At 50.1% G+C, this 21880-nt stretch overlaps 1 protein-coding gene across 2 annotated transcripts in view; it reads left to right on the top strand.

The window, feature by feature from the left end:
- LOC308560634 (protein DDI1 homolog 2) overlaps nucleotides 1-21662 on the top strand; it is a 29142-nt gene extending 7480 nt beyond the window's left edge. The window contains exons 3-9 of one of the 2 annotated variants that reach the window (XM_081144725.1): nucleotides 1545-1781; nucleotides 3444-3570; nucleotides 6143-6270; nucleotides 8324-8452; nucleotides 12782-12885; nucleotides 14505-14694; nucleotides 19349-21662. In XM_081144725.1, the coding sequence (XP_081000851.1) occupies nucleotides 1545-1781; nucleotides 3444-3570; nucleotides 6143-6270; nucleotides 8324-8452; nucleotides 12782-12885; nucleotides 14505-14694; nucleotides 19349-21186 (2753 nt within the window). In that variant the 3' untranslated portion in view covers nucleotides 21187-21662. Of the gene's footprint in view, nucleotides 1-1544; nucleotides 1782-3443; nucleotides 3571-6142; nucleotides 6271-8323; nucleotides 8453-12781; nucleotides 12886-14504; nucleotides 14695-16693; nucleotides 16756-19348 lie in introns of those variants that run through there. The other variant, XM_081144726.1, reaches the window with a different exon arrangement.
- The last annotated feature ends 218 nt before the right edge of the window (nucleotides 21663-21880 follow it).

The raw sequence follows: 21880 nt of genomic DNA, 5'->3' as shown, positions 1-21880 counted from the left end.
ACAGGTGTCCAGGCCATGCTGTCTCTAGCCTAGGACACAGCGCCTCCATTCAGCCGGGAACTGGGCTGGATGAAATGGGGTGGGGCTCCTCCCAGGTGCGATTACGTTACTCCCTGGGGGCCACTGTTCGACTTCGGATACGCCAGCCAATCCAAACCAAACCTTCCCTTGATTAATTCAGTGAGATTGTTCTGGAAATGTGACTGGTGTTTTTTTCCTGTATTGCCCCACATGGGCAAGAGGGCCAGTAGGAGCGGGAGAGACTGGGATCTGGTTTATGGTGTAAACGAGTTTTTAGAATCATTCTGAAGCAAACGGATGCTCAAGATGAGTGTACAGGGCTGGGGATGAAGGTTCTCAGCCCACGGAGAAGGCCTGCCCATGTCTTCTCATTGGAGAGTCTCCCTCACGAAGATCGTGCCACTCACTCCACCCTTTTCGTTGGTCGGAAGCTCGCACGTGCTCTCACTGCCACCGCTGGCCGAGCCTCCCCTCGGAGGGAAACCTTACTGCTGAGGGAGGCGTCCTCTCCTGTTTGAGCTCCAGAGGCTTTAGGACAGCCCCAGGCTCAGGACACGCGTGACCATGGAGTACACTTGGGGATTTGTTCCGTCCTAGCCCCTGGTTCTGGCTCTGCTTCTCTCCTTCCATTTAAAAATAAAACTTTTTCATAATAGCTTTATTGAGAGCATCCACACACCACACAGTTCACTCACTTCAAGGATGCCGTTGGATGGGTTCTAGTGTTTTCAGAGTTGTGGCGCCATTGCCACAGTCAGTTCAGTACATTCACCGCGGAGACACCTGCCCCCGCCTCCCGGCCCCACACCCACCATCCTGCTGTCTGTATTTTCCTCATTCCAGACATTTCATACAAACAGAATCCTATGCTGTTTGGGTCCTTTGTGTGAGGCTCCCTTCCATTTAATAAGGTCAGCTCAGCCTGGAGTCGCAGCCTTGGGGTGCTCGGCAGCGCGGCCTGTGCGAGTTATTTGTCCTGTTTTCTCTCCTGCAAACTGATTGCACCTGCTGGCTCCCCAGGGCTGGGGACAGTTAGCATGATGCTCAAAGGAAGTGTAAATTCGAGGGGCTGACATGTGCAGCGCAGACTTGTGGAATTAACACCAAACACTGACACTGTACACCGATGTGCCGTGTTCTCTACCCGGGCGTCAGGCTCTGAAGCAGGTGTCAGCGCAGACCAGGGCTTTTCTTATAGCTACATTTGAGACTAGCTTTAATTTTTTAAACAAAAATAAATACAAATACCTATAATGTTTTATAAGCCAAAAGTTTGGGGTTACTTCCATAGTCTGTTCTCCAAACCCCCGTGTTCGTATTTTTTCCAGCCTGTTCACCCTCAGGCTACGTCTTTATATTCAAAGCCAGCATGAGCACCTCGAGCGAAGGAGGGCCTTAGGATGTCTGCGATCACCCCTTATTTACTGCTGTTACGTGCCATGTATGAGCACATGTTCTGCTGTTTCCTTCAGATGCTTGTCTTTACGGATCATTTGAAGTAAACAACTCATTTTCCCCAACAGACTTGCCCCGAATAGACTTCCGTAGCATAGCTGTGCCTGGCACGTCCAGCTCCCGGCAGCGGCAGCCACCAGGAGCCCAGCAGTCCCGTTCATCACCCGGAGATCTGGCCTCATCTCCGCAGGGCTTGGACAACCCGGCCCTGCTCCGAGACATGTTGCTGGCCAACCCCCATGAGCTGTCTTTGCTGAAGGAGCGCAACCCTCCCCTGGCCGACGCGCTGCTCAGCGGAGATCTTGGTAAGTGAGATACGAAAGGCCAGCCAGTGGGCCTGGGATGAGGTGGCTGTCTCACAGCAACACGGAAAAATTCAGCAGCTGGTGTGCTCAGCCCTGCGCTGCGTGAGTTGTTGAACATGCTGGTTGGTCTGTGAGAGGTGAGTCAGTGCTTATGTCAAAGGCTGAGTGAGAGACAGAGCGACAGAACCTTCGGGCTGCGTGGAGCTCTGAAGCCCCACTAAGCCAGCCCCTTCCCTTTACCCTTTTTTCTAATAATTTCAGCAGCACATAACCCAGGTACTGGTACTTAACCTGTCTAGTTAGCCCTTTAGTTAAAGAGAGCACCTAAACCTGTTGGTGCTGTTGGTTCCAGGAAACAGGCCTAGCGCCTTCAGCCTGGAGGGCGAAATGGGACCCCTTCCTGTCGCCCACCCCACGTTTAGCAGGAGGGGCTGTTACCAACAGTTTTTTTGGAGCTTTGAGCCATTTTTTTTTTTTTTTTAACAGAACATTTATCTCTAGTTATCTTTATGAATGTTTTCTCCAGTTTTACTCGGGTTTATATGAAACTGTACTGATGAAACTTTAAAACATAACAGGTACTTAATAACTTACTTTTCAATAACCGTTTTGTGAATTGAGGTGATATTTACCTGCGGAGAAATTGGCAGGTTTTGTACATACAGCTCGTCGGGTTTTGGGTAACTCGTGTATCCACCACCCCGAGACCTGGACCATCTCCAGGAAGCTCCGTCCTGCTCTCCCAGGCAGTCTCTCCCCTCACATGCTACACTGTTCTGGGCATCGCTGTAGATTAGTTCTGCCCACTTGGATCTTCCTGTAAATGGAGTCACGCAGCATGTCCTCACGTCAGGCCTCTGTCACTCGGTGATTTTAGATTTATCTGTGTGTGTGTCAGTTCATGTGACCATCGTCTTGGTTTCCTTAATTTCTTACGCAGCATATAGAATTGTCAAAGACGTGGTGATGGCACATTTAAGTTTCGCACATTTAAATGCACCTCCGTTTAAGAAACAGCAGAATAAAGGTCGTTCCTGTAACACCTCCTCAGCCTTTCCTCTCACTCATCTCCCCGCCCGGTCCCCACCGGGACTGTAGACGGGCTGCCGGCAGTTTGCATTTAGTCTGTCTCCTTCAAGGCAGTGTTACAAAGGAAGTGGAACGGGGAGAGGAAGGGGGATTGGTGGTGCTCTGTTTTTTTCTAGGCAGTAGAAGAAATGACACGGGCCGCGAGGAGGGGAGGAGTGGGGTCCCTCCCTGCCACGCAGACAGCGTTCCCAGGATTTAAATTGAGATTGAGGTCGTTTCTCTGAGGAGAAACAATGGGATGGGTAACTTCTCACAAGACTGAATGACTTTCCAGCTATCTTTCTATACAGAGCTCAGGTGGAGAGGGAGTCTTACCTCAGAGACTAGAAAGTAAATGTAACTGCTCATTTCATTTTTAGGCATTTGGTATAATTCTGCACCTGAAAACTGTAATTCTGTTAACCAGTGACACCCCAATAGGTTCCATTAAGGGGGGAAGGAAAAAGAAATGACAAAGATGAATTTTTAGGCATCTTTTCTGCGTCTCAGTTATATTTTGAGAAACTTACTGGGGTAGAAAAGCACTGATAAGGTCGGAAACGCAGCGGTACTAAGATCTCCCTCCTCTTGTAGAGAAGTTTTCTAGGGTCCTGGTGGAGCAGCAGCAGGACCGAGCCCGGAGAGAGCAAGAAAGGATCCGCCTCTTTTCTGCTGACCCCTTTGATCTTGAAGCTCAGGCAAAAATAGAAGAAGACATAAGGTAACGATGCCTTCACCTAACCAACAAGGGTCAGAGCGGGACCTCCCAGGCCACAGCCTGGCTGTGTTAGTCGGGCATCTGCATTGGGGCAGGTTCCTTGTTTTGCATCTCAGATAGTCACTCCAGTCCTTGGTTCTCTCTCCCATTTCCTCAACACTGCAAAGGTACCCAGGACCTAACTTAATGCTTTTTCTCTTCTAAAATGTTAACAAAGACTCCCTGGCTGGCCCACCATGTGTCATTAAGGCCACTGTAGGTAAGCGACCCCAGGACTAAGCAGAGCCCCCAACTTGGTGGGACTGCTGGGCTGGCTGCACAGGCTGGTTGGAATCTCTCCCAGACACGATGCAGGAGCCCTGGCTAAATCCCAGGCTTGAGAGTGAGTGGATGAGGCGAGAGCTCCGTATGAACGGAACCTATGGTCCTAAGTCTTTTTCCTTCCTCAGTCCTTGTTCTGGCCTCAGTGATAAACTGACCGCCTGACACGTTTCCAGCTCCAGTTCTTCGATGCTGCATTCTCAACTGAGGCTGCGTTAAAGTCACAGAAACCTTTAAAAATGCCGATGCTTGGGCTCTACGCCCAAATGTGATGAAGTGGAATCTTGGGGGGAGGGGTAAGCTGGTACAATGATGCCAATGGCAGCCTTGGTCACGTTACTAGTCACAGCCAGATGCTGTTCGGTCAGGCCCTTCGAAGAAAAAACAGTTGCCGCCCACCTCCCCACAACACCGCCCCTCTTTGTGGCTCATTGTAACGGTCTTAGATTCAGTGTTTGTGGCTCATTGTGACAGTTGTAGCGTAAGACCAGAATCGTACCGGTACTGCTATTAGGGGCGTTATCATCTTTGGTTGCTCACATGAAGCCTAAGTTGGTCATTGTATTATACTCTCAGTTTGGAGTCAGATACTGGTTTTTGTCTTTTTTCTGACTACACTTGACTCTTCCCAGAGAAACGGGAAGATGCCTGTGCTCTGAACCAGACTGCATTTCAGCTGTAAGGAGCCTCAGAATTCTCAGGAATATGTTCACCCAGGAAGAGGAGGTGGGGGGGGGGCTTGGTGCGCATCGCAGCCAGACTGTGGCGCCGAGCTGTTGGAAGAGCAGAAGGGAAATGAGGCAGAGCCATGTGGCTCGTGTTTCCTCCCAGGGCGCGGTTCAGGAAGTGGGGAGCACATGCATCTGTCCAAGAGAAGACCCAGCGCCTGTAAGGAAACTGTACACAGGGCCCAGAATCTCCAGAGTAGCTGCTACCATCTCAGCAGACTTTTCCAAAACTTAACCTTGGTCAGAGTCATTGCAGTGTTGGGAGTGCACAGTGCATAAGTGGTTTTAGGTTATTTCTAAGTTTAATAATGTGCATCGGAGACATGCTGTGTAACTATCGAGTGCCTGTTGAAGTTTTCTTTGGTGTGCTGCCCCACGATTGCACAGAGTGTGTGCACTGAGGTGTAGCTTCATGTTTGCCTGACCGAGTTAGAGCAGCGAGCCTTTGATATCCAGAGGTCTGTATTTTAGTGCAGAGTGGCTGGTAAAACCTTGAATTCAGTTGAGCTCTAGAGTGTTACAACATGGACAGTGTAGAGCAGGGCTCAGCAAACTTCTCCCGTTGAGGCCAGCGAGTAAGAAGTCCAGGCTTTGCAGATGCGCACTGTCCTGTGACTGGCATCAGCTCTGCAGGGATAAAAAGGGCTGTGACCATGTGCACGTGAACGGGGGGGGCCACAAAGGTTTATTTACACAGCCAGGCAATGGGCTATCGTCTTCTAACCCCAGTTGACTGTGTAATCTGTCCAAACTTTGACCTTGTTTTGTTCCTTTCTCAGCCTGCAGGTAAGTGGCCTCCCCCCTGCCCCCATTTCCATTAGGGGTGGCCGTGTGTGGTGATTTGTAAAGGGGGTTGGGAGTAGAGACAGCAGATGCTGGAGTCAGCTGGCATGAAGGAGTTACTTGGTGGCCAGGTGAACAGGGACTTGTGTGTGTGTGTAGGTTTCTAAGTGATAGCCAGGTGGGTAGAAGGGTATTTTTTTAGTGTTTTTAACGCCTGCTCTTACGTCGGATTGAATAACGATGCTTTCTACCTCTCAGCAATCCTGTAATAGAATTATCCTCATTTACAGATTAGAAAACCCGATCTCAGAGGTTAAGCAGCAGATGCAACACAAGCAGTTAAGACATCTGTAGTATATTTGCAATTTTTATTGCATTGGACATAGGAAATCCAGATACCCAGTGAATCCTGTTAAAATGGGAGCATTCATGAAACTAGCCACCTCTGGGATAAGAAGGACTGTGACCTTTACTCTCCAGGTGTTTCTCTTCCCGTTCCTGAGCTTGCAAAGGACACAAACAGGCATTTTCGTGAGGGTGATGTGTGTGCCTTTAAATTTGTGCTGACTGCATCTCACTGCCTCCTGCTGAGTCGCAGACCACATGGCAGAGGCCAGTCTCGATGGCAGTGGCCCAGCTGCTGCAGTTCGGGGGGGAGAGGCTACAGACCTGATTTAATCTGTGACTCAAACAGCTCTCTCTGTGGAAGTGCCTTCAGTGTCCCTGGCTTTGGTTCCTTGTAGGCAGCAGAACATTGAGGAGAACATGACGATTGCTATGGAAGAGGCTCCGGAGAGTTTCGGCCAAGTCGTGATGCTTTATATTAACTGCAAAGTGAATGGACATCCCGTGAAAGCCTTTGTTGACTCAGGTGATGTCTCTGTCCTGTGTCTCTCCATCCAACGTTCTGACCTGGCGGGAGGAGGGGTGGCCTGGTGTCGTTAAAGGTGGCACCGTCCTTCGTACCACTGGACCACTGACCAGAAGGCCCGGGGTTGTGGTGTCACTTGCCAGTCTTTTCCTGTCTGTGATGGGTTCGCGTCTTCACCAGCATTGCGTCTGCGGTGTCTCCTTTACTTCCTGCTCCCCTTGTCTGGCATCCTAAATTTTAGGGTTGCTCTGAAGAGTTGGGGAGCCATTGGGTTTAGAACAAGGGGCTGCCGAAAGGAGCTGTGTGGAGTATAGGTCTGACCAGTATGTCCACCTGGATACAGGGCATGGTTCCTGCCCTGAAAGAACGTCCAGCCAGGTAGGGGGTGGGGAGTCTTGCACTGGAGGAGTCAGATATCCCTGTGCTGTCACCTTATCCCTTAGTAGGTCCGCACATGGGCAGCACCATGTGGTGGGACAGTGGTCTCCTGTCTTAATTCTGGGCAGGGCTTCCCAGCATGGTCAGAGCTCCTGCTCACATAGCTCTCCATTTGTTCGTCCAGCAGTACTGAGCGCACCTGGGTTTCAGGTATTGGTAAGAGTCTGAACTGAGGTGCAGACATTCCCAGGGGAGTAACTGCCGAGTATTCAAGTTTTTAAAGTGGTTGTTGAGGGCTGCGGGCAGGGCCTTGTGCCAAGTGCTTCATAGGGCTCTATGAGCGGGAGGGCCATAGGAGACCCTAATACAACACTCAGCGTTGGCCCGGCCCTTGCTGTGTGCCGAGCACTGTGCTAATTCCTGCTGAGTTAACTCAGGTGCTTAATTATATGTCATCTTACCTTTACTTAGCCCTCAGCATGTCCTCCATGAACTGTGTTCTGTTATCCCCATTGATAGATGAGGAAACTTAGGCAGAGAGAGGAGAGGTCACCCTTCCAGGTACACAGAGTCCGTGAGCAGCTGTCTGCTTGATGCCAGAACAGAACCACTGTGCAGAAACCAGGTGCAGGTTGGACGAACACAGACACGGCATCGTCACTCCGACTGGGATGGTCCAGAGGAAGTGTCTCCACAGCAGAGGAGTGGGGCTTGGAGCTGAGGCTCGAGGAGAGCAGGAAAGGGACCCTTCTGGGGCTGCTTCCTGTACGTCAGTAACTGACTTTTGTGGAGTGATGTGGGGAGGGTGGAAATTGCTTCCCAGGTTCCCTTTTCCTTCATTGTCCCTGGGCCTTCTGGAATCTCACCGCCTCAGGTGCCAGGACCTCCAGTGCCCATAGAGGGGAAGGCACCTCATGAGTAGTAGGAACAGGATGTGTTGGGGTCGAGTCTGAGGCAACATCGTGGGGGAAGGACAGCCAGTGGTGGGGAGGTGGCCTCGAGCTGGGCCTTGACGCATGAGCGGAATTAGAGGTGAAAGCGGGCAGGGGAACACTGCGGGAGGGTCAGGGTGAGTAAGGGGCAGAGGGAACGCGTTCCCCCTGGTAAGGGAGGGCTCAGAGCATTTGGAGCACAAGGCTGGTGTCTGTGTGTTCAGGCTGCCACAGCAGGACATGGCGTTCTGGTGGCTTAGGAACAACCCAGTTACCTTATGGCGTGGAGGCTGGGAGATGCGTGTCTGGTGGCAGCCTGAGTCCTAGTCTGTAGATGGCCGTCACTGCAGGGTGGCGGCCTCGCTGCAGCCTCTGGAGAGGGAAGGCGGTCTGTCGGAGCAGACGGTGGGGGTTCACTTCCAGTTTTTTGAGAGGGTGTATATTTTTCAACTGGTAAATTACAGTGTCCCAAAGTTTGGCGTAGAAATAACCTGGTGAGATGTTTAGAGACACTGTGAGAACAGATATTTAAACAATACTCTTTCCTTCCACGTCAGGTTTGTACGCTATGTTTCAGGTTACACTCGAACTGAAAGTTGAACTGCGGTTTCCTGCTCGGTGGGAGCCGTGTTGCACAGGCAGAGCCTGGGGTGTCCGCGTTCTGCCTCCTCTTAGTGCTGCGCTTGAATCGCACCACGGTTTGGGTTTTGTCTTTATTATCTGATATCTCCCTCCACCTCTAGGTGCCCAGATGACCATTATGAGCCAAGCTTGTGCAGAAAGGTGTAACATAATGAGGCTGGTGGACCGTCGGTGGGCAGGGATCGCCAAAGGAGTGGGCACCCAGAAGATTATCGGAAGGGTGCATCTAGGTGAGCGAAGGGCACTGGGAATCTCTGTAGGGTGGGGGATTTAAACTGTTTTCTCTTGGGCAGGTACACCCGATCCAGCAAGCCTTAACCCGGGAAATTTAAACTCCACATTGAAGTCATAGTATGTGCAGGTTTTAGTGGTGACGGAAACATCAGTCCCCTGCATACTTCTGTGCCCTGCTCCTCAGAGGCCATTCCTTTCAGCTGTGTTAGACTTCCTTGGCGCTCGCCTCCACGCTTCTGAATAACGCGCATGGTGCTGTTCACTGGTTTGAGGCTATGAGGACTGTCGAGAGCGTAGCTGTCATACTGAAAATCATCGCTCTTCCTTTTCTCGGAATGAGTAATTGTCTTTTTCTGGTCATTGGGTGTTTTGTGTGTCACTCCTCCCACGCGGACCTGGCTGTGTAAATGTCCTTGCTACATTTCTTCCCAGTGAAGGTGCTTCTCCCGAGCCTGGGCTGTTAGAGCTGCTTCGCTCAGAGCTGCTGGTTGGGAGTCTCCCTTGACCGGGTCCCGGGGGTTCCTTTTTCCTTGGTCTGACGTCGGACATGTGAAGCCCGTGTGTTCCTCTTTATTTTGCTCCTCAGTTGACCGGAGCACGTCTTCCAGTAACTTGCTGAGAAAAGTGCATGGAAGTAAATTGAGCCCTTAATATCAGAACGTGTCTTTTTCCCTACATTCCTCCAGTCTGATGAAGCTGGAAGTCATTTTCCCTCACAATTTTTACAGTTTTGCTGTGGAAAAGCTGGCTGCTGTTCTGACCCTTGACCCTTTGTGTGCACGATTTCTGTTTCTGAGGGTTGTAGGATCTTTTCTTTGACCTCGGTGCTTTGAAATTTTACAGTGATGCGCCTGGGTGTGGCGCTCTCCACACCCAGGTGCCTTTGGGTCTGGGAAGCGGTTGGGAGGACGGTCCCTGCAGTGTCGGTCGTCAGGCGGACCGTCTCCTGTCCTGGGCTTGTCCTCCCCTTTCTTTCGTTGTGTCCTGGGGTTTATTTGCCAAGATTTCCTCAACTTTGCCTTCCGGCCTTTCTGTTATGTTTTGTATTTTTGTCTCCCGAGTTAGATGACTTTCTCAAATGTCTGGTGATCCATGGCCCCTGCTCATGTTGAGAGCGGGGCGCCAGACGGCTATTTGGAAGGTTCCCAGGTGGGCAGCCATGGCGATTGTGGGTGATCTGGAAGCTGAGCCTCAGTAAGCTTTCACTTCGCCCCTTGGTTCGTTAAGGCTTGTGTTGTGTCCTGTCTTTCCCGTGCCCACCTCTGTTGCGAGAGCCTCTGTTGAGTAGAGGGAGGGACTCGCCTGACGGAGCAGAGTGAGGAGAGGACCCAGGATCTGACGGTGCCTGCACAGGCCTCCAGCCAGCCTTCCTGCTCTGGGCCTCCCTCCACCCCGGTTCTCAGGGCGCTCGTTCAGCCCGTCCGTCAGCCCCTGGGGAGCTCTCTCGGTGGGGTTGCTGCTTAGTTTTCCTTACTGTCATCTTTCTAGTTGCAAAATTGTGTCTCCCTTGTCTCATCATTTTTGGCCTTAGTGGTTTTGTGCGTGCGCATTGTAGACAATTTCAAGTGTAGAAATGTGGAAAGAAGCTAATACCTTAAATATGTTGGGTAAGAAACAGCCATTGATAGCATTTGGACACACCTCTTTTTACTTGTAAAAGGTGGTCCCATGATGCACATTCATACTGTTTTCTAATGTCACTATACATTTCATAAGCATCGTTTAAGTAAATGGGTAGCAGTGTGTTGTGCAGGTTTAGTGGTCAACTCTGGGGATATATCCCCCCTGGTATTTTGTCATCGTAACGTGGGGGTGGGTTGCCGTGTTCTGTGTCCACTGATTTTTTCCATCAGGATTCCTGTGAGTCCTGAATCAGAGGTTTAAGACCCTTGATATGCTGACCGGTTTCTCCAGCTCTGAGTGTCTGTCCCCTCAGTGTCTGTACAGTCAGGTATTGCCAGTTCTTACTCCTTTAATGCGCAGATAAAGCAGCCTCTTACTATAAGTTACTGTTCTTTCATTGCAAGTAAAGTTTTTCTCACCTGTTTTCTCCTTCCTTTCATATTTCTTTTACAATATATGTGTCTGTGTGCGAGTCTCCTTAACTTTATTGATTTTTATAGGATAGGGTCCCTTAAATACCTCACTCATATACTTTCCTATACACAGTAGGATGCAGATTGAATAGCAATACCACAAATTAGTTGCTTCAGTGTCTGAGGTCTCAGATTTTTCGTGGTTTTCAGTGGAAGATAATGGGAGGAGACACAGTAGCACCCGTCCCCGAGTCCTTCCTTGTGGATGGACAGGTTGCACTGTTTGGCAACTTTGGCTCTGATCAGCGTGGAGACAACCTTTTAACAGTAAGGAGAGCTGTGCGGTGGATAGGAAGACAGTCTACTGAAGATGGTGATGCTCCCACATTTCTCAACAGAATCCGTTAATACCATCCAAGTCACAATAGGCTGTGTGTGTGCCCGTGTGTGTGAAAGAGGCAATGTGCTGATTGTGAATTTTACATAGGTTCTTCACATCACACACAAAAGTCAGTTCAAGGTTGATTAAAGACCTGGATATGAAGGCAAAGTCCCAGCTTATACTTATTTATTTACTTATTTATTTTTAAATATATCTTTATTGATTTCAGAGAGAGGAAAGGAAAGGGAGAGAGAGATAGAAACATCAATGATGAGAGAGTCATTGACCGGCTGCTTCCTGCACACACCGACTGGGGATCGAGCCCGCAACCCAGGCATGTCCCCTGACCCAGAATCGAACCCTGATCACCTGGATCCTAGGTCAACGCTCAACCGCTGAGCCACTCCCAGCCCGGCAAAGTCCTAGCTTTTAGAAGAAAGTACAGGAGGATATCTTGCATGGGGGAGGGGTTCTTTCAAGGGTAGGAAGTTATTTGATCAGTTCAGCCACATTGAGATTTAGAACCTTTTGTCAAAAGATGTCATAAAAAAGTGAAAAAACACAAGGAAAGGGCTTTAGTAACGCGTACACCGATGAAGGACTCGGATTCAGAACATGCGGTGCTCTGTGTTTGTATAGCCTCCAACTCCATAAGAAAGCAGTGTAAAAATTAAGTACTTTCAGAGGAAACCCAAAGGGCTAGTATCTGAGAAGTTGCTTCATCTCGTTAACCAGGGGGGTACAAATTTACTGCCAGATTAGCGAGAGTTTAAATCTAACCGTGCTGAGCGCCGGTGAGGGTGGGGAGCAGTGGGAGCTTTTGTGCCCTGTAGAGAACAGGTCAGCGTCACCAAGCAGAGTTGAACCTGATGTCCCCAGAACCCTGTAGCTCCCCTTCCTAGACTGCACCTTAGAGGAGCTCATGGCCCACCAGGACGAGGGCAGGAGTGTGCAAGGCAGCGCTGTGACAGCAGGAACCCGAAGCAGCCCAGGGCGCCTGCAGCCTGGGCCGGGGGCATGGATCCTGTGTTAGATGTTACAGAGCGAGGGCCATGTCCGGCAAGGACAGTCACGTGCATCTACGGGGATGAAGTATCTCAAAACGTTTCATGAGTGAAGGGCAAGTTGTAGTTCAGAAACACAAAACTAAACACCAGGTTGCTTAGAGATCCTACAAAGTTGGTGGAACTGTAAGAAACGCTGGGAGTGATGAACACAGAGCCCGAAACGCTGGGAGTGATGAACACAGAGCCCGAAATGCTGGGAGTGATGAACACAGAGCCCGAAACGCTGGGAGTGATGAACACAGAGCCCGGACAGCTGGGAGGGTGGGAGGCAGCAGAGGCTAAGTGATCAGTGGGACACACGGAGGCCTCTTAGTTTTCTGTTTCTTAGCCTGGGGAAGAGACGTGGGTGTTGGTCTTACCATGCTTCATGCTGTACCTGTGGTTCATACACTCCTGTGTATAAGGTACACTTAGTAATAACAGCGTAAGTGTCTCAGTCTTAACTATTAAGTACGGGGAGTAATCAGTGGAAGGGTTAAGGCAGGAGGCTCCAGACAGGCACAGGCCGTGGTGTGGCCTCTGATGTGGCAAAGAAACTTGGTCACAACAGGTCACGAACAATGTACTCTTTGGGGGCTAATGTAAAAGGTTTAGAGTGCACAGATTTTCGTAAGGGGATGGGAAACGGGTTTATTGGAGGGGTTGGGCCTTCTTTATGTTTAATCCACTGTAGCAGCTGGTGCCTTCATCAGCTTTTAACCTGATGATTAGTTTAACCGGCCTTCCTTTTTGTGCTCCCCTCTCTGCGAGCTTTGCCTTGTCTAGACTGAGAAGCAAGGCAGAGAAGGGGGTACACTTCCACGGCGAACACCAGCAGCCTCTCCTCTTCCTGTGCTTCAGCTCAGGTGCAGATTGAAGGCGACTTCCTGGCCTGTTCCTTCTCTATACTCGAGGAGCAGCCCATGGACATGCTCCTGGGACTGGACATGCTGAAGCGGCACCAGGTACTGAGCTCCCCTTGTGCTTGCACGGGCCTTGTGTGTGTGAGGTGGCTGTCATCGCGTCGTTTCCCTTGGCTGCGTGCCCTGGAAAACCAAGCAGCACGGCTCCTTAAGCCTGGAAGATGCTGACTTCATTGATGGGGGTGTCATTCAGGTTTAAACCATGTGTGTGAAGAAATAGAATCTTCTGTGAACTCTCTGCGTCTAATTCTGTATTTATTTATTTTTGGTTAATCCTAACCCGAGGATATTTTTTCCATTGATTTTTAGAGAGAGTGGAAGGGAGGGGGAGGTGGGAGAGAGAAACACTGATGTGAGAGGGGCACATTCATTGGTTGCGTCCCGCACATGCCCTACTATTCCGGGGACAAGCCTACACCCAAGGTACGTGCCCTTTGACTGGGAACTGAACCCAAGACCCTTTGGTCCTCGGGCGGACGCTCTAACCACTGAGAACACCAGCCAGGGCTTTCTGAACTTTAATTCTTTCCATCTGTTTTGAGATTAAAATGGCCAACGCTTCCCTTGTGTAATTCTCAGTTTCTGGTTAGAATGCAGGTGAGTTTTGGTGGGTTGGTAGGAAAGTGTGGATGGCACAGGGATGACTACGCCATGTGAGTTGAGCGCATCCTTAGTATGGTCGGACTGCTTGGGCAAGAGGGTGTCGGGGTGGGGGGGCTGTGCGTAATGTGCTGGGAATGGAAATGTCTGTGTGGTGCTGGGGCCGGGGTGTCTTTGTGGTGCTGGGAGTGGTAACTAGGTTCATCGGCAGTGATGTTTGTATTTCTATTCCGAAGCCTAATAATTTGTTCAAAGATGAACAACTCTCCGTGAAGAAGCAGTCCATGTCCACTGGGTGGTCAAGTCGTTGACAACAAGGTTGCATATCCAGCCAGGATTGCGATGTCACTAATACTCTTTCAGATTTTTTAGTATTAAGTTGTCTATAAAACATGGATTGCAGTGGTGCCCTAGGGTGCAGAAATTTGAGTAGAAGGAAGGGGGGTGGGTGCGTGTGCAGATAAAGCCTGTTTCATGGTCACGGTCCCCTCGTTTTCCTTGTCATGGTACAGACCAGGAGCCTCTGGCTTCGTAGGTGTAACATGTGTATGTGTCACTGTCTTATGTTAATTAATTACAAAAATACCTGGAAGAGTGTGAAATAAAGACTAGTTTGTAGTGGTTGCCTTGCTTTGTACCACCTTTGAGACCATTAGTACAGAGTTTAAGTATAAGCTGTACTTACACAGAAAATGAAAAGCCATGTGTAGAATGTATTGATGCTTTGTCTCGGTTTTATGAGAAAAGACCACTTACGTTTGTGGAAGGTGGGCCCTGAACGTGCCTGGCATTTCCCCAAGGTTAGCACGACAAACGTGTATTACATTTAAACTTAGAAATGAACATATGTGGTGTTAGACAAATAAGTGTGAGCTACCTTATGAGATGATTACTCTGTAAAATTTAAATATTAAGCAAATTCTAAATTAGCTTTCTCACCTGGGTTAAAGTGGCTTTGAGCTGTCTGTGTCACTCTGTGGTGGAGTTTTAAATTCAGGGTCACAGTTTCTCTGCGTGATGTTTTGTCTGCTCTCATCAGTCCTTGGTTTCTTCCTCCGAAGTGTTCCATTGACCTCAAGAAAAACGTGCTTGTGATCGGCACCACCGGCTCCCAGACCAGCTTCCTCCCCGAGGGAGAGCTCCCGGAGTGCGCCCGCCTGGCATACGGGGCCGGGCGGGAGGAGGTGCGGCCGGAGGAGATAGCAGACCGGGAATTGGCAGAAGCCCTTCAAAAATCCGTCCAGGATGCAGGTACTCGCAGTGGCCGGGCTCGTGGATGGTAACTCTCATGATTGCGGGTGAGCAGGGAAGTTCAGGCTTTAGAGGGTGGGGCCTTTTCTAGTTTGTGGTCAGTCTCGTCCTGTCAGACGTGTTCCTGTCCTCTTACTGCCTCCTGTCTCAGCGCAGCAGAGGAAACTTGGTGTTGTAGCTCATCAGAAACGGCGATCCACGCCGTGTGCAGGGCCGGTCGGGAGTGACTGGCTCAGGCACATTTGTAGGCCTCCTGAAATTTTTGTATTTTTTTCCTGAACAAAATAACAGCAAGCAGACACTTCCTTTTGCATTCAGCAGTATTTCCCCGAACATTTCTTTTCCTTTTCGGAGGCCCGTTTATTTTGTGGAGCAGCACTGTCCCCACGACTGAGCAGCCCTAACCTTTTATATCTGGAAGTGCTGCCACCAAAGGCAGAGGCCCCTGCAATGAGAAGGTAATTGGGCATTGGTCAGCATACAATGCTATTATGTCACCATGCTATTAATGAGGTCACGGTGGCGAGTCATTGGGCCAATTAGAACCGTGTATGAGCTGTTACATGAACCACCTACTACTTTTATTTTTTCCTAAGTCTGACGGTTTCCATCTAAAGTCCAAGCCAAGTTGCTGGGTGACATGGAGGGACATGGTTTTGCTGGAATCCACTCCACGGGTGGTTTTCCCCACTCTGTCACAGAACGGTGAGGAGAATTAACCCCTGTTATTTTGAAGTCCTGAGCTGTCACTGTTCATCAGTGGCTCCTGTCACTCGTTGCCTTTCCCGATCTGGTGAAGTATATCGGAGCTACAGCTTCCGGGACTAGCTTTCTTCTAGAGACAAAAAAGATCAGCACTTTGAAAACAAGCAGCCAGAGTCCTCCAGCATTTGTTCTGGAGACTGTCGGGGGGGGGGGGGGGGCAGGTGGAGTCCTGGGCTGGCCTGGCTCAGCCTGCACCACCTCTGCAGCCCAGGTTACAGGCCAGCTGCAGGGGCAAGCTTGAGTGCGGTTGACATACCTACTTAGAAGGATCTGTGTTTTCTTAATTTGTCAGCTTAGTCGTCATACTTCATGTTAATAAAGTGGGATATATTTTCACCTAGTGGAACTCTCTTTCTCCCCCCACGGTCTTGGTGCTTTTACTTATGAAGCACCAGCTGGTGGTAGCAAGGCTGTCCAAACTAGTAACAGTCACTCTTAGGGTAATTACCTTTCCTTAGAAAGTTTAGGAGATTAGAGTAGAAACCGCAAGTGTCTTCAGGTGTAGTGGGAGAGATGCACCCATTTTCAAAGATTGAAAGAAAATGCCCCCCCCCACGTAACCTTCTGTTCTGCTGTGTACCGACTTGTGGTGTCCGTCCTGTGAAGAACGAGCTGACCCCACAGCGCCAGGCCCTGTTGTCTGGAACATCGAATTCCCAGTATCATCATCGTCAAAGCTCTGGACGTATAGATGAAAGTATTTTTGCTAAAAACTTCTCTTGGTGGCTACTCTCTACCAAATTGTCTTTATCTTTTCTGTCAATTGAAAAATAATTCAGAATAGGAACTGGATCTAATATGTTTTCTAAAAACTGATTAAAATGTAACAAAGTTAAGCCAGAATAGACAATTGGGTTTGGTGTGTATTCTAAAAAATGACTGTTATGTGTGTCCACTTACCTCTGCTCCATAAGGTGTCCATGTCGTGATCTGTCTACGGGCCGACTTTTCCCACCTGTCTCTTGTGTTTGCCCGTGAATTTTCTGTGTGTAAAATTAATTTCTTTCCAAGTTCTATTAAAAATCTGTTGAAGTTGACACATTACTTTCTGTATCGTGAGAGAATTAAAGCAACCAGCAAATCTTTCGATGTCCAAACTACAGAGACATTCCCCAGCCTCGACCCCGCCAGCTCCTGATGTCAAGGATGGCAGAGGAGTGGAGACTGTAACCCGCATGCTGTGTGGTTTGCATTGTTAACCCGAGTTTGCTTGTCTGTTTCCTAATTCAAACAGAGCGTCCGAAGCCATGATGCATGTAGTGTGTGTGTACTGCAGCTGGAGTGGGCCCCAACCAGGTATTTATAGACTCCGCTAAGCCTCCATCCCGCCGTCCTCTGTGGTCTGTATCTGCAGCGGTTTCGGAACTTAGCGTCTGCCATGTACATTCCACCTGTTTAATCTGGTTACAACCAGCCTGTATGTGTGTTTGTGTGTTAGCTACTCACCTAAGCATAATTTCCTATTTAAAATTTCACTGATTATTAGAGCAGTCCAAGGGGGAAACCCAGTGGAAACGGTCTGTCTGACCACTGGGAATGTCAGATCAGAGTGGCAGCATCACGGCCCCTCGTTGGGCGACCAGGCTGCCGGGGGTTTCACAAGCCCCTTTCTCCTGAAAAACAGAACATTCTTTTTCCACACAACTATCTGAGCTGGAGGGCAGAAGTGTTCCTTCCGTGGAAGAAATAGAAGCAGCCGGGCAACGAGTCCAGCGCACAGTCACCAGTGAAGGTGGGACTGGAGTTCTGTTCTCCTGGGAGCAGGTGCTGACACTCGGCTTCTGCCCCTTCCCTGGCCTGACGGGTTTCCCTTCTGCCTGTCCCCTGCCGTGTGACCGCAGTCGGTCAGCCTAGGACTGGATAGGGGCTTGCAGGCTGGTTGTAATTGGATACGTAGGACTTAATTTTCTTTCTTTTTCTTGTAAGGATGGGTTGAGAGCAGGCATAGTTTACCCTTAATACCCATCATCCTCGCTTCCTGCCTGAGGCACTGACCCAGTCCTCCCTACGGTTAGGACTTAGGCCAGTGACACTGACCATCTCAGCTATAAGACTGCTGCTCTCCTAATGAGTACAGAATGCGTCAGGCGTGTGCACCTTGACACCCCGCCCAGTTGTTCCAACGTCATACCAGTTCCCAGAAGGCCATTCATTCTGCGCCCCCCCCCCCCCCCCATGCTGTCAACGTGGATATTTCACTACAGGACATCTCTTCCGTTCACATTAACTCAGAATTTAATCTTTTTCAGGGTCAGCCTTAGAGATTGACAAGTAAAACTAATAACTGTTTTTAGGCTCCAGTGGATGTGGTTGGCACTAAGATAAATGCTATTTTCCTGTTTATCCCCAAACTATAAGTAAGGTCATTTCATAAGAAGTCAGTGACCCCCTGACACAGTGCTTCACCTTCTCACACTGTTAACCAGCCAGTGTTGGGTTAGGATGATCTGGAGCCAGTTGAGCTGTAGCTGCTTTGCTTTATGAATTCTTTATTTATTTTATTACTGATTTCAAAGAGGGATGAAGAGAGAGAGAGAAACATCAATGATGAGAGAGTCATTGATCAGCTGCCTCCTGCACGCCCCCTGTTGGAGATCGAGCCCACAACCCGGGCATGTGCCCTGACCAGGAATGAAACCCTTGACCACCTGGTTCATAGGTCAACGCTCAACCACTGAGCCATGCCAGCCGGGCACTTCATGACTTCTTAAGTCAAGATCAGGCCCCCACATTGGATGCTAACTCTCAGCATGAAATGCTTGAGCTGCATCTGCCCTCATAGATCGTATTGTGAGGTCATTTCTGTTACCAGCCTTTGACTTTTAAAGATCTTACAACAATTGCATAGAGGTCAGTTTTTAACTGGATCGGTGGGAGAGTTGGACCTGATGTTTGGTGACATCATGATGTTTACACTGAGGTAACATTTAACCCTGAGTCTGTGTGACTGTTCAGGAAGTGGCGCAGGATCTAAATCGTCATTTCCAGTTGAAAAACGCTTCCCCTCCACTTCCTGAGCTACCCCAGCCCCTCTCCCCTGCCCTAAATACGTCAGTGTTCCTGCTTAGTTGTACTATGTGCCTGTGATAAAGTAACCAATGGTCTTTTTAAAAATTGCATCATTGGGTAAGATGATGGTTGGGACTTGATCTGTTTGACTGTTAGCTTTACTTTTGTTCTCCGAGTCAGTGCTCTCATAGTTCTATCATTTGGGGGAGGTTTGGATAGAAATAAATAGAATGCAGACTTCCCTGTCTTCTGGGGATCCCCTGGCATTGCAGTCTTTCTCGTTACCCTTGCTGCTGTCCCAGCGAGGCCTGGGTTCAGACTCCTCCAATAACCAGTGTCCACGTCGGAACCACTGAAGTGCGCTGGCAGGAGAGTCACGAGTCTGACAGCTTCAGGGTGTGTCATGCGCTTGGGACTCCTGGAGGAGCTTCCTAGAGATGCAGGTTCCTAGGTCTACGCCCAAGGGTAGCATCGCAGAGTCTGCTTCCTTAGCAAACATCGCAGCAATTTTCGGACAAGTGGTAGAACAGAACACACTGCGAACAGTATTCCAGGGTCTGAACTCGCTGAGAACAAAGGTACCTAAATGTCCTTCAGTCTTGAGCACAAAGCAGCCATCGTGTGGGTGTCTTCGATGATACTTAAAGTATTGAATTACAGCGGGCATGCTTTCTTAAGAACACGCCTACCGCTTATTTTGATGCCGTGATGTTAAGTTGTCGACCGCAGTGGGAATGGTTCTCATGTAAGTCTGTGAATATAAGCAGACCGAGTGTAAGGACCTGAGTTTGCTCTGTCCTGTTTAGATTTGTGTCCTCTGATATCCTAGTGGCCTTTGTGACCTGCTGACCTCTTTCCCTTTCCCTTTTGTTCCACGTAGAGAAAAGCAGTGAAGAAACTACCTCACTGGGAATGTCATCGTTACCAGCTTCAGATGGATGCAACCGTCCGGCCCGTCCTCCGGGACAGAGTCCTGAGATCGGCAGTCCCGCGGGTCTTGCTCACTCTGTCTCTGCTTCAGTCTGCCCTATGGAGCCCGGCGACCCTGAAGCCGTGAAGGCTTCCACTGCGTTCCGGACCACCTCCGAACGGAAAGAGCATCTTCCTCTCCAGGATCCCCCCAACTGCGCTTCTCCAGCAGCCAGCGCTCCTGCTGACCATGGTCGCACTATGCCTTCGCAGAACTCACCCCAGGAGGCCACTGTCACAGATGATCTGGAGACACCAGCTGCTGGGAGAAGCACCCAGGGCCTCGATGCTCATCTCCTCAGTAGACAGGAAGTGTCTGTCACCACGCCTGGGATGCAGGAACCACAGACGTCTCTAAGGGAGAGGGGTTGGCATCCAGAACATCCGAATCTGAGTCAGAATGGCCTGCACGAGGAACCGGGGAATGGGCAGCAGGAGGCTGTACAGCAGGATGTGCCACGTGACCAAGAGCATCCCCGTGACAGGGAGGGCCTTGAACTTCTCAGAGAAAGGCCACAGAATCCACCAGAAAGTGCTGGTGTGGAGGCTGCGATAAGAGGAGATGGGGTGCAGCAGAATGTGGGCCCTCCAGGTGCACAGAACAGTCCTCCCTCGGGGGGCTTTGCCTGCTCAAGCTCAAACTCAGAAACACTGATGGAGGTCGACATGGCTGAGCAGCCCCTCCCTGCTGAGCCTGGTTTGGCAGGCAGGCAGCTTGCCAGCATCCAGGACACAGGCACATCTGAGCTCCCCTTAGACAATCCCCTGATGGAAGTAGAAACATCAAAATGCAGCCCCACATCTGAAATTCTTAGTAGTTCGATGTCCACTCAGAATTTACAGCTCCGGGAAAGTAGTGTGGAAATACCCGGAACAGATAGAGATCGTGGGGCTCGCTCCTCCTCTGTAGGTCTCTGTGGCAGGTGTCAGCCCTCTGTGGACTCAACGGAGGGGTCTCGCTCGTCGATCACAGCAGCCCTGAAGGAACTTCAAGGCCTTTTGGTCACTAGTAGCAAACCAGCTTCAGAAAATGCATCTGAAGAAGCCCCCTGTCAGTCAGAAACAGAAACTGAGGGCCAGGCAGGCTTTGGGGTCCTTTCTGAGAGGTGGATCCAGAGTGAGCAGCATTCCCAAGTCTCCTTTCAACAGACCACATCCGTGTCGGTGAAGACAGACAGACAAGCAGGTGCTTCAGCTGGCATGGGCGCGGGAGGCAGAGAAAATACCAACTTCAGGGGTCTAGCTGGCGGCCTGGTAACTGGTGGGGAAGGTGTCCCCAAGTCTAGGGAACCGGTAAACGAGAGCAGTCCCACCAGTCTGGCCTCAGCTGAGACATCCGGTCAGCTGCACTGCGCCATAGGTGTGGACGTCTCACCCAAACACTCAGCCGGCGAGGGCGATGCTCCCAGTCCGAACTCGGAGCAACCTAAGTCCTTGTTATCAGGTTCCATATCAGTTCAAGATCTGGGTCGAGCCGCACAGAACCCAGGGACAGATGGGCCCGATACTACAGGAAACATCTGTCCTGAGGCCCCAGGGCCAGCTGTTGAATTTGAGCCACGTACCAGCTGTCCGCCACCAAGTCCCTTGGTTCTTCCTCCGTCACTTTTCCCCACTGCAGATGTCGACCGGCTTCTCCGCGCCGGCTTTACTTTGCAGGAAGCTCTAGGGGCTCTGCAGCAGGTTGGTGGGAATGCAGACCTCGCCCTTCTTATCCTGCTAGCAAAGAACATTGTAGTTCCTACGTAACCGGAAAGGGGCTGGACCGCGCTCATTCCCTTAAAGCGAAGCTCTATACACACACTCACCACTCACACCACACATACACGTACCCCACACACATACACACACCATTCACACACCACATACACACACCACACATACCACACACACCACACATACACCACTCACACACCACATAACACACACACCCCCACATCCACCACACACACACCCACACACATCCACCACCCCCACACACCCACACACGCGCGCACCACACACACCACATGCCGTCTGTGTAGAAACCTGCAAGCAGAATGTTGAGCCAGATTTTTTTTAAAGATTTTTTTCAGCCAAAGTAATTTATGATCTCTTGTCTGATGAATTTGTCTATTTGTTAAAATTTGGGCCTTTTTAAATGTCATGGCAGTATATGCATACGAAGCTTTTTATTCTCACTGAGATGATGTATTCTGGAATAAAATTGGTGGCTTTGTGTATAACGCACCATTTTAGAATGAGAGTGAATGCCGGGAGGAGCAGGAGCCCTGAGAAGTCCACCACCGTGCGGCTAAGAGGAGGCTGAGCTCACACCCGCTGTGTCTGCCTCAGGCCAGGCGGGGCTTGTCGGTTCCACCGTCCGTCTGCAGGCTTCTGACCACAGGGCTTGGTTCGGGATTGTGCCCAGTGCCGTGTGTGGATTCATCAGTTGCCCCATGAG

Source organism: Miniopterus schreibersii (genome assembly GCF_964146895.1).
Source record: "Miniopterus schreibersii genome assembly, chromosome: 8".
NCBI lineage: Eukaryota > Metazoa > Chordata > Mammalia > Chiroptera > Miniopteridae > Miniopterus > Miniopterus schreibersii.
The sequence above is the reverse complement of the archived record's forward strand: the minus strand, read 5'-3'. Positions and strand labels throughout refer to the sequence as shown.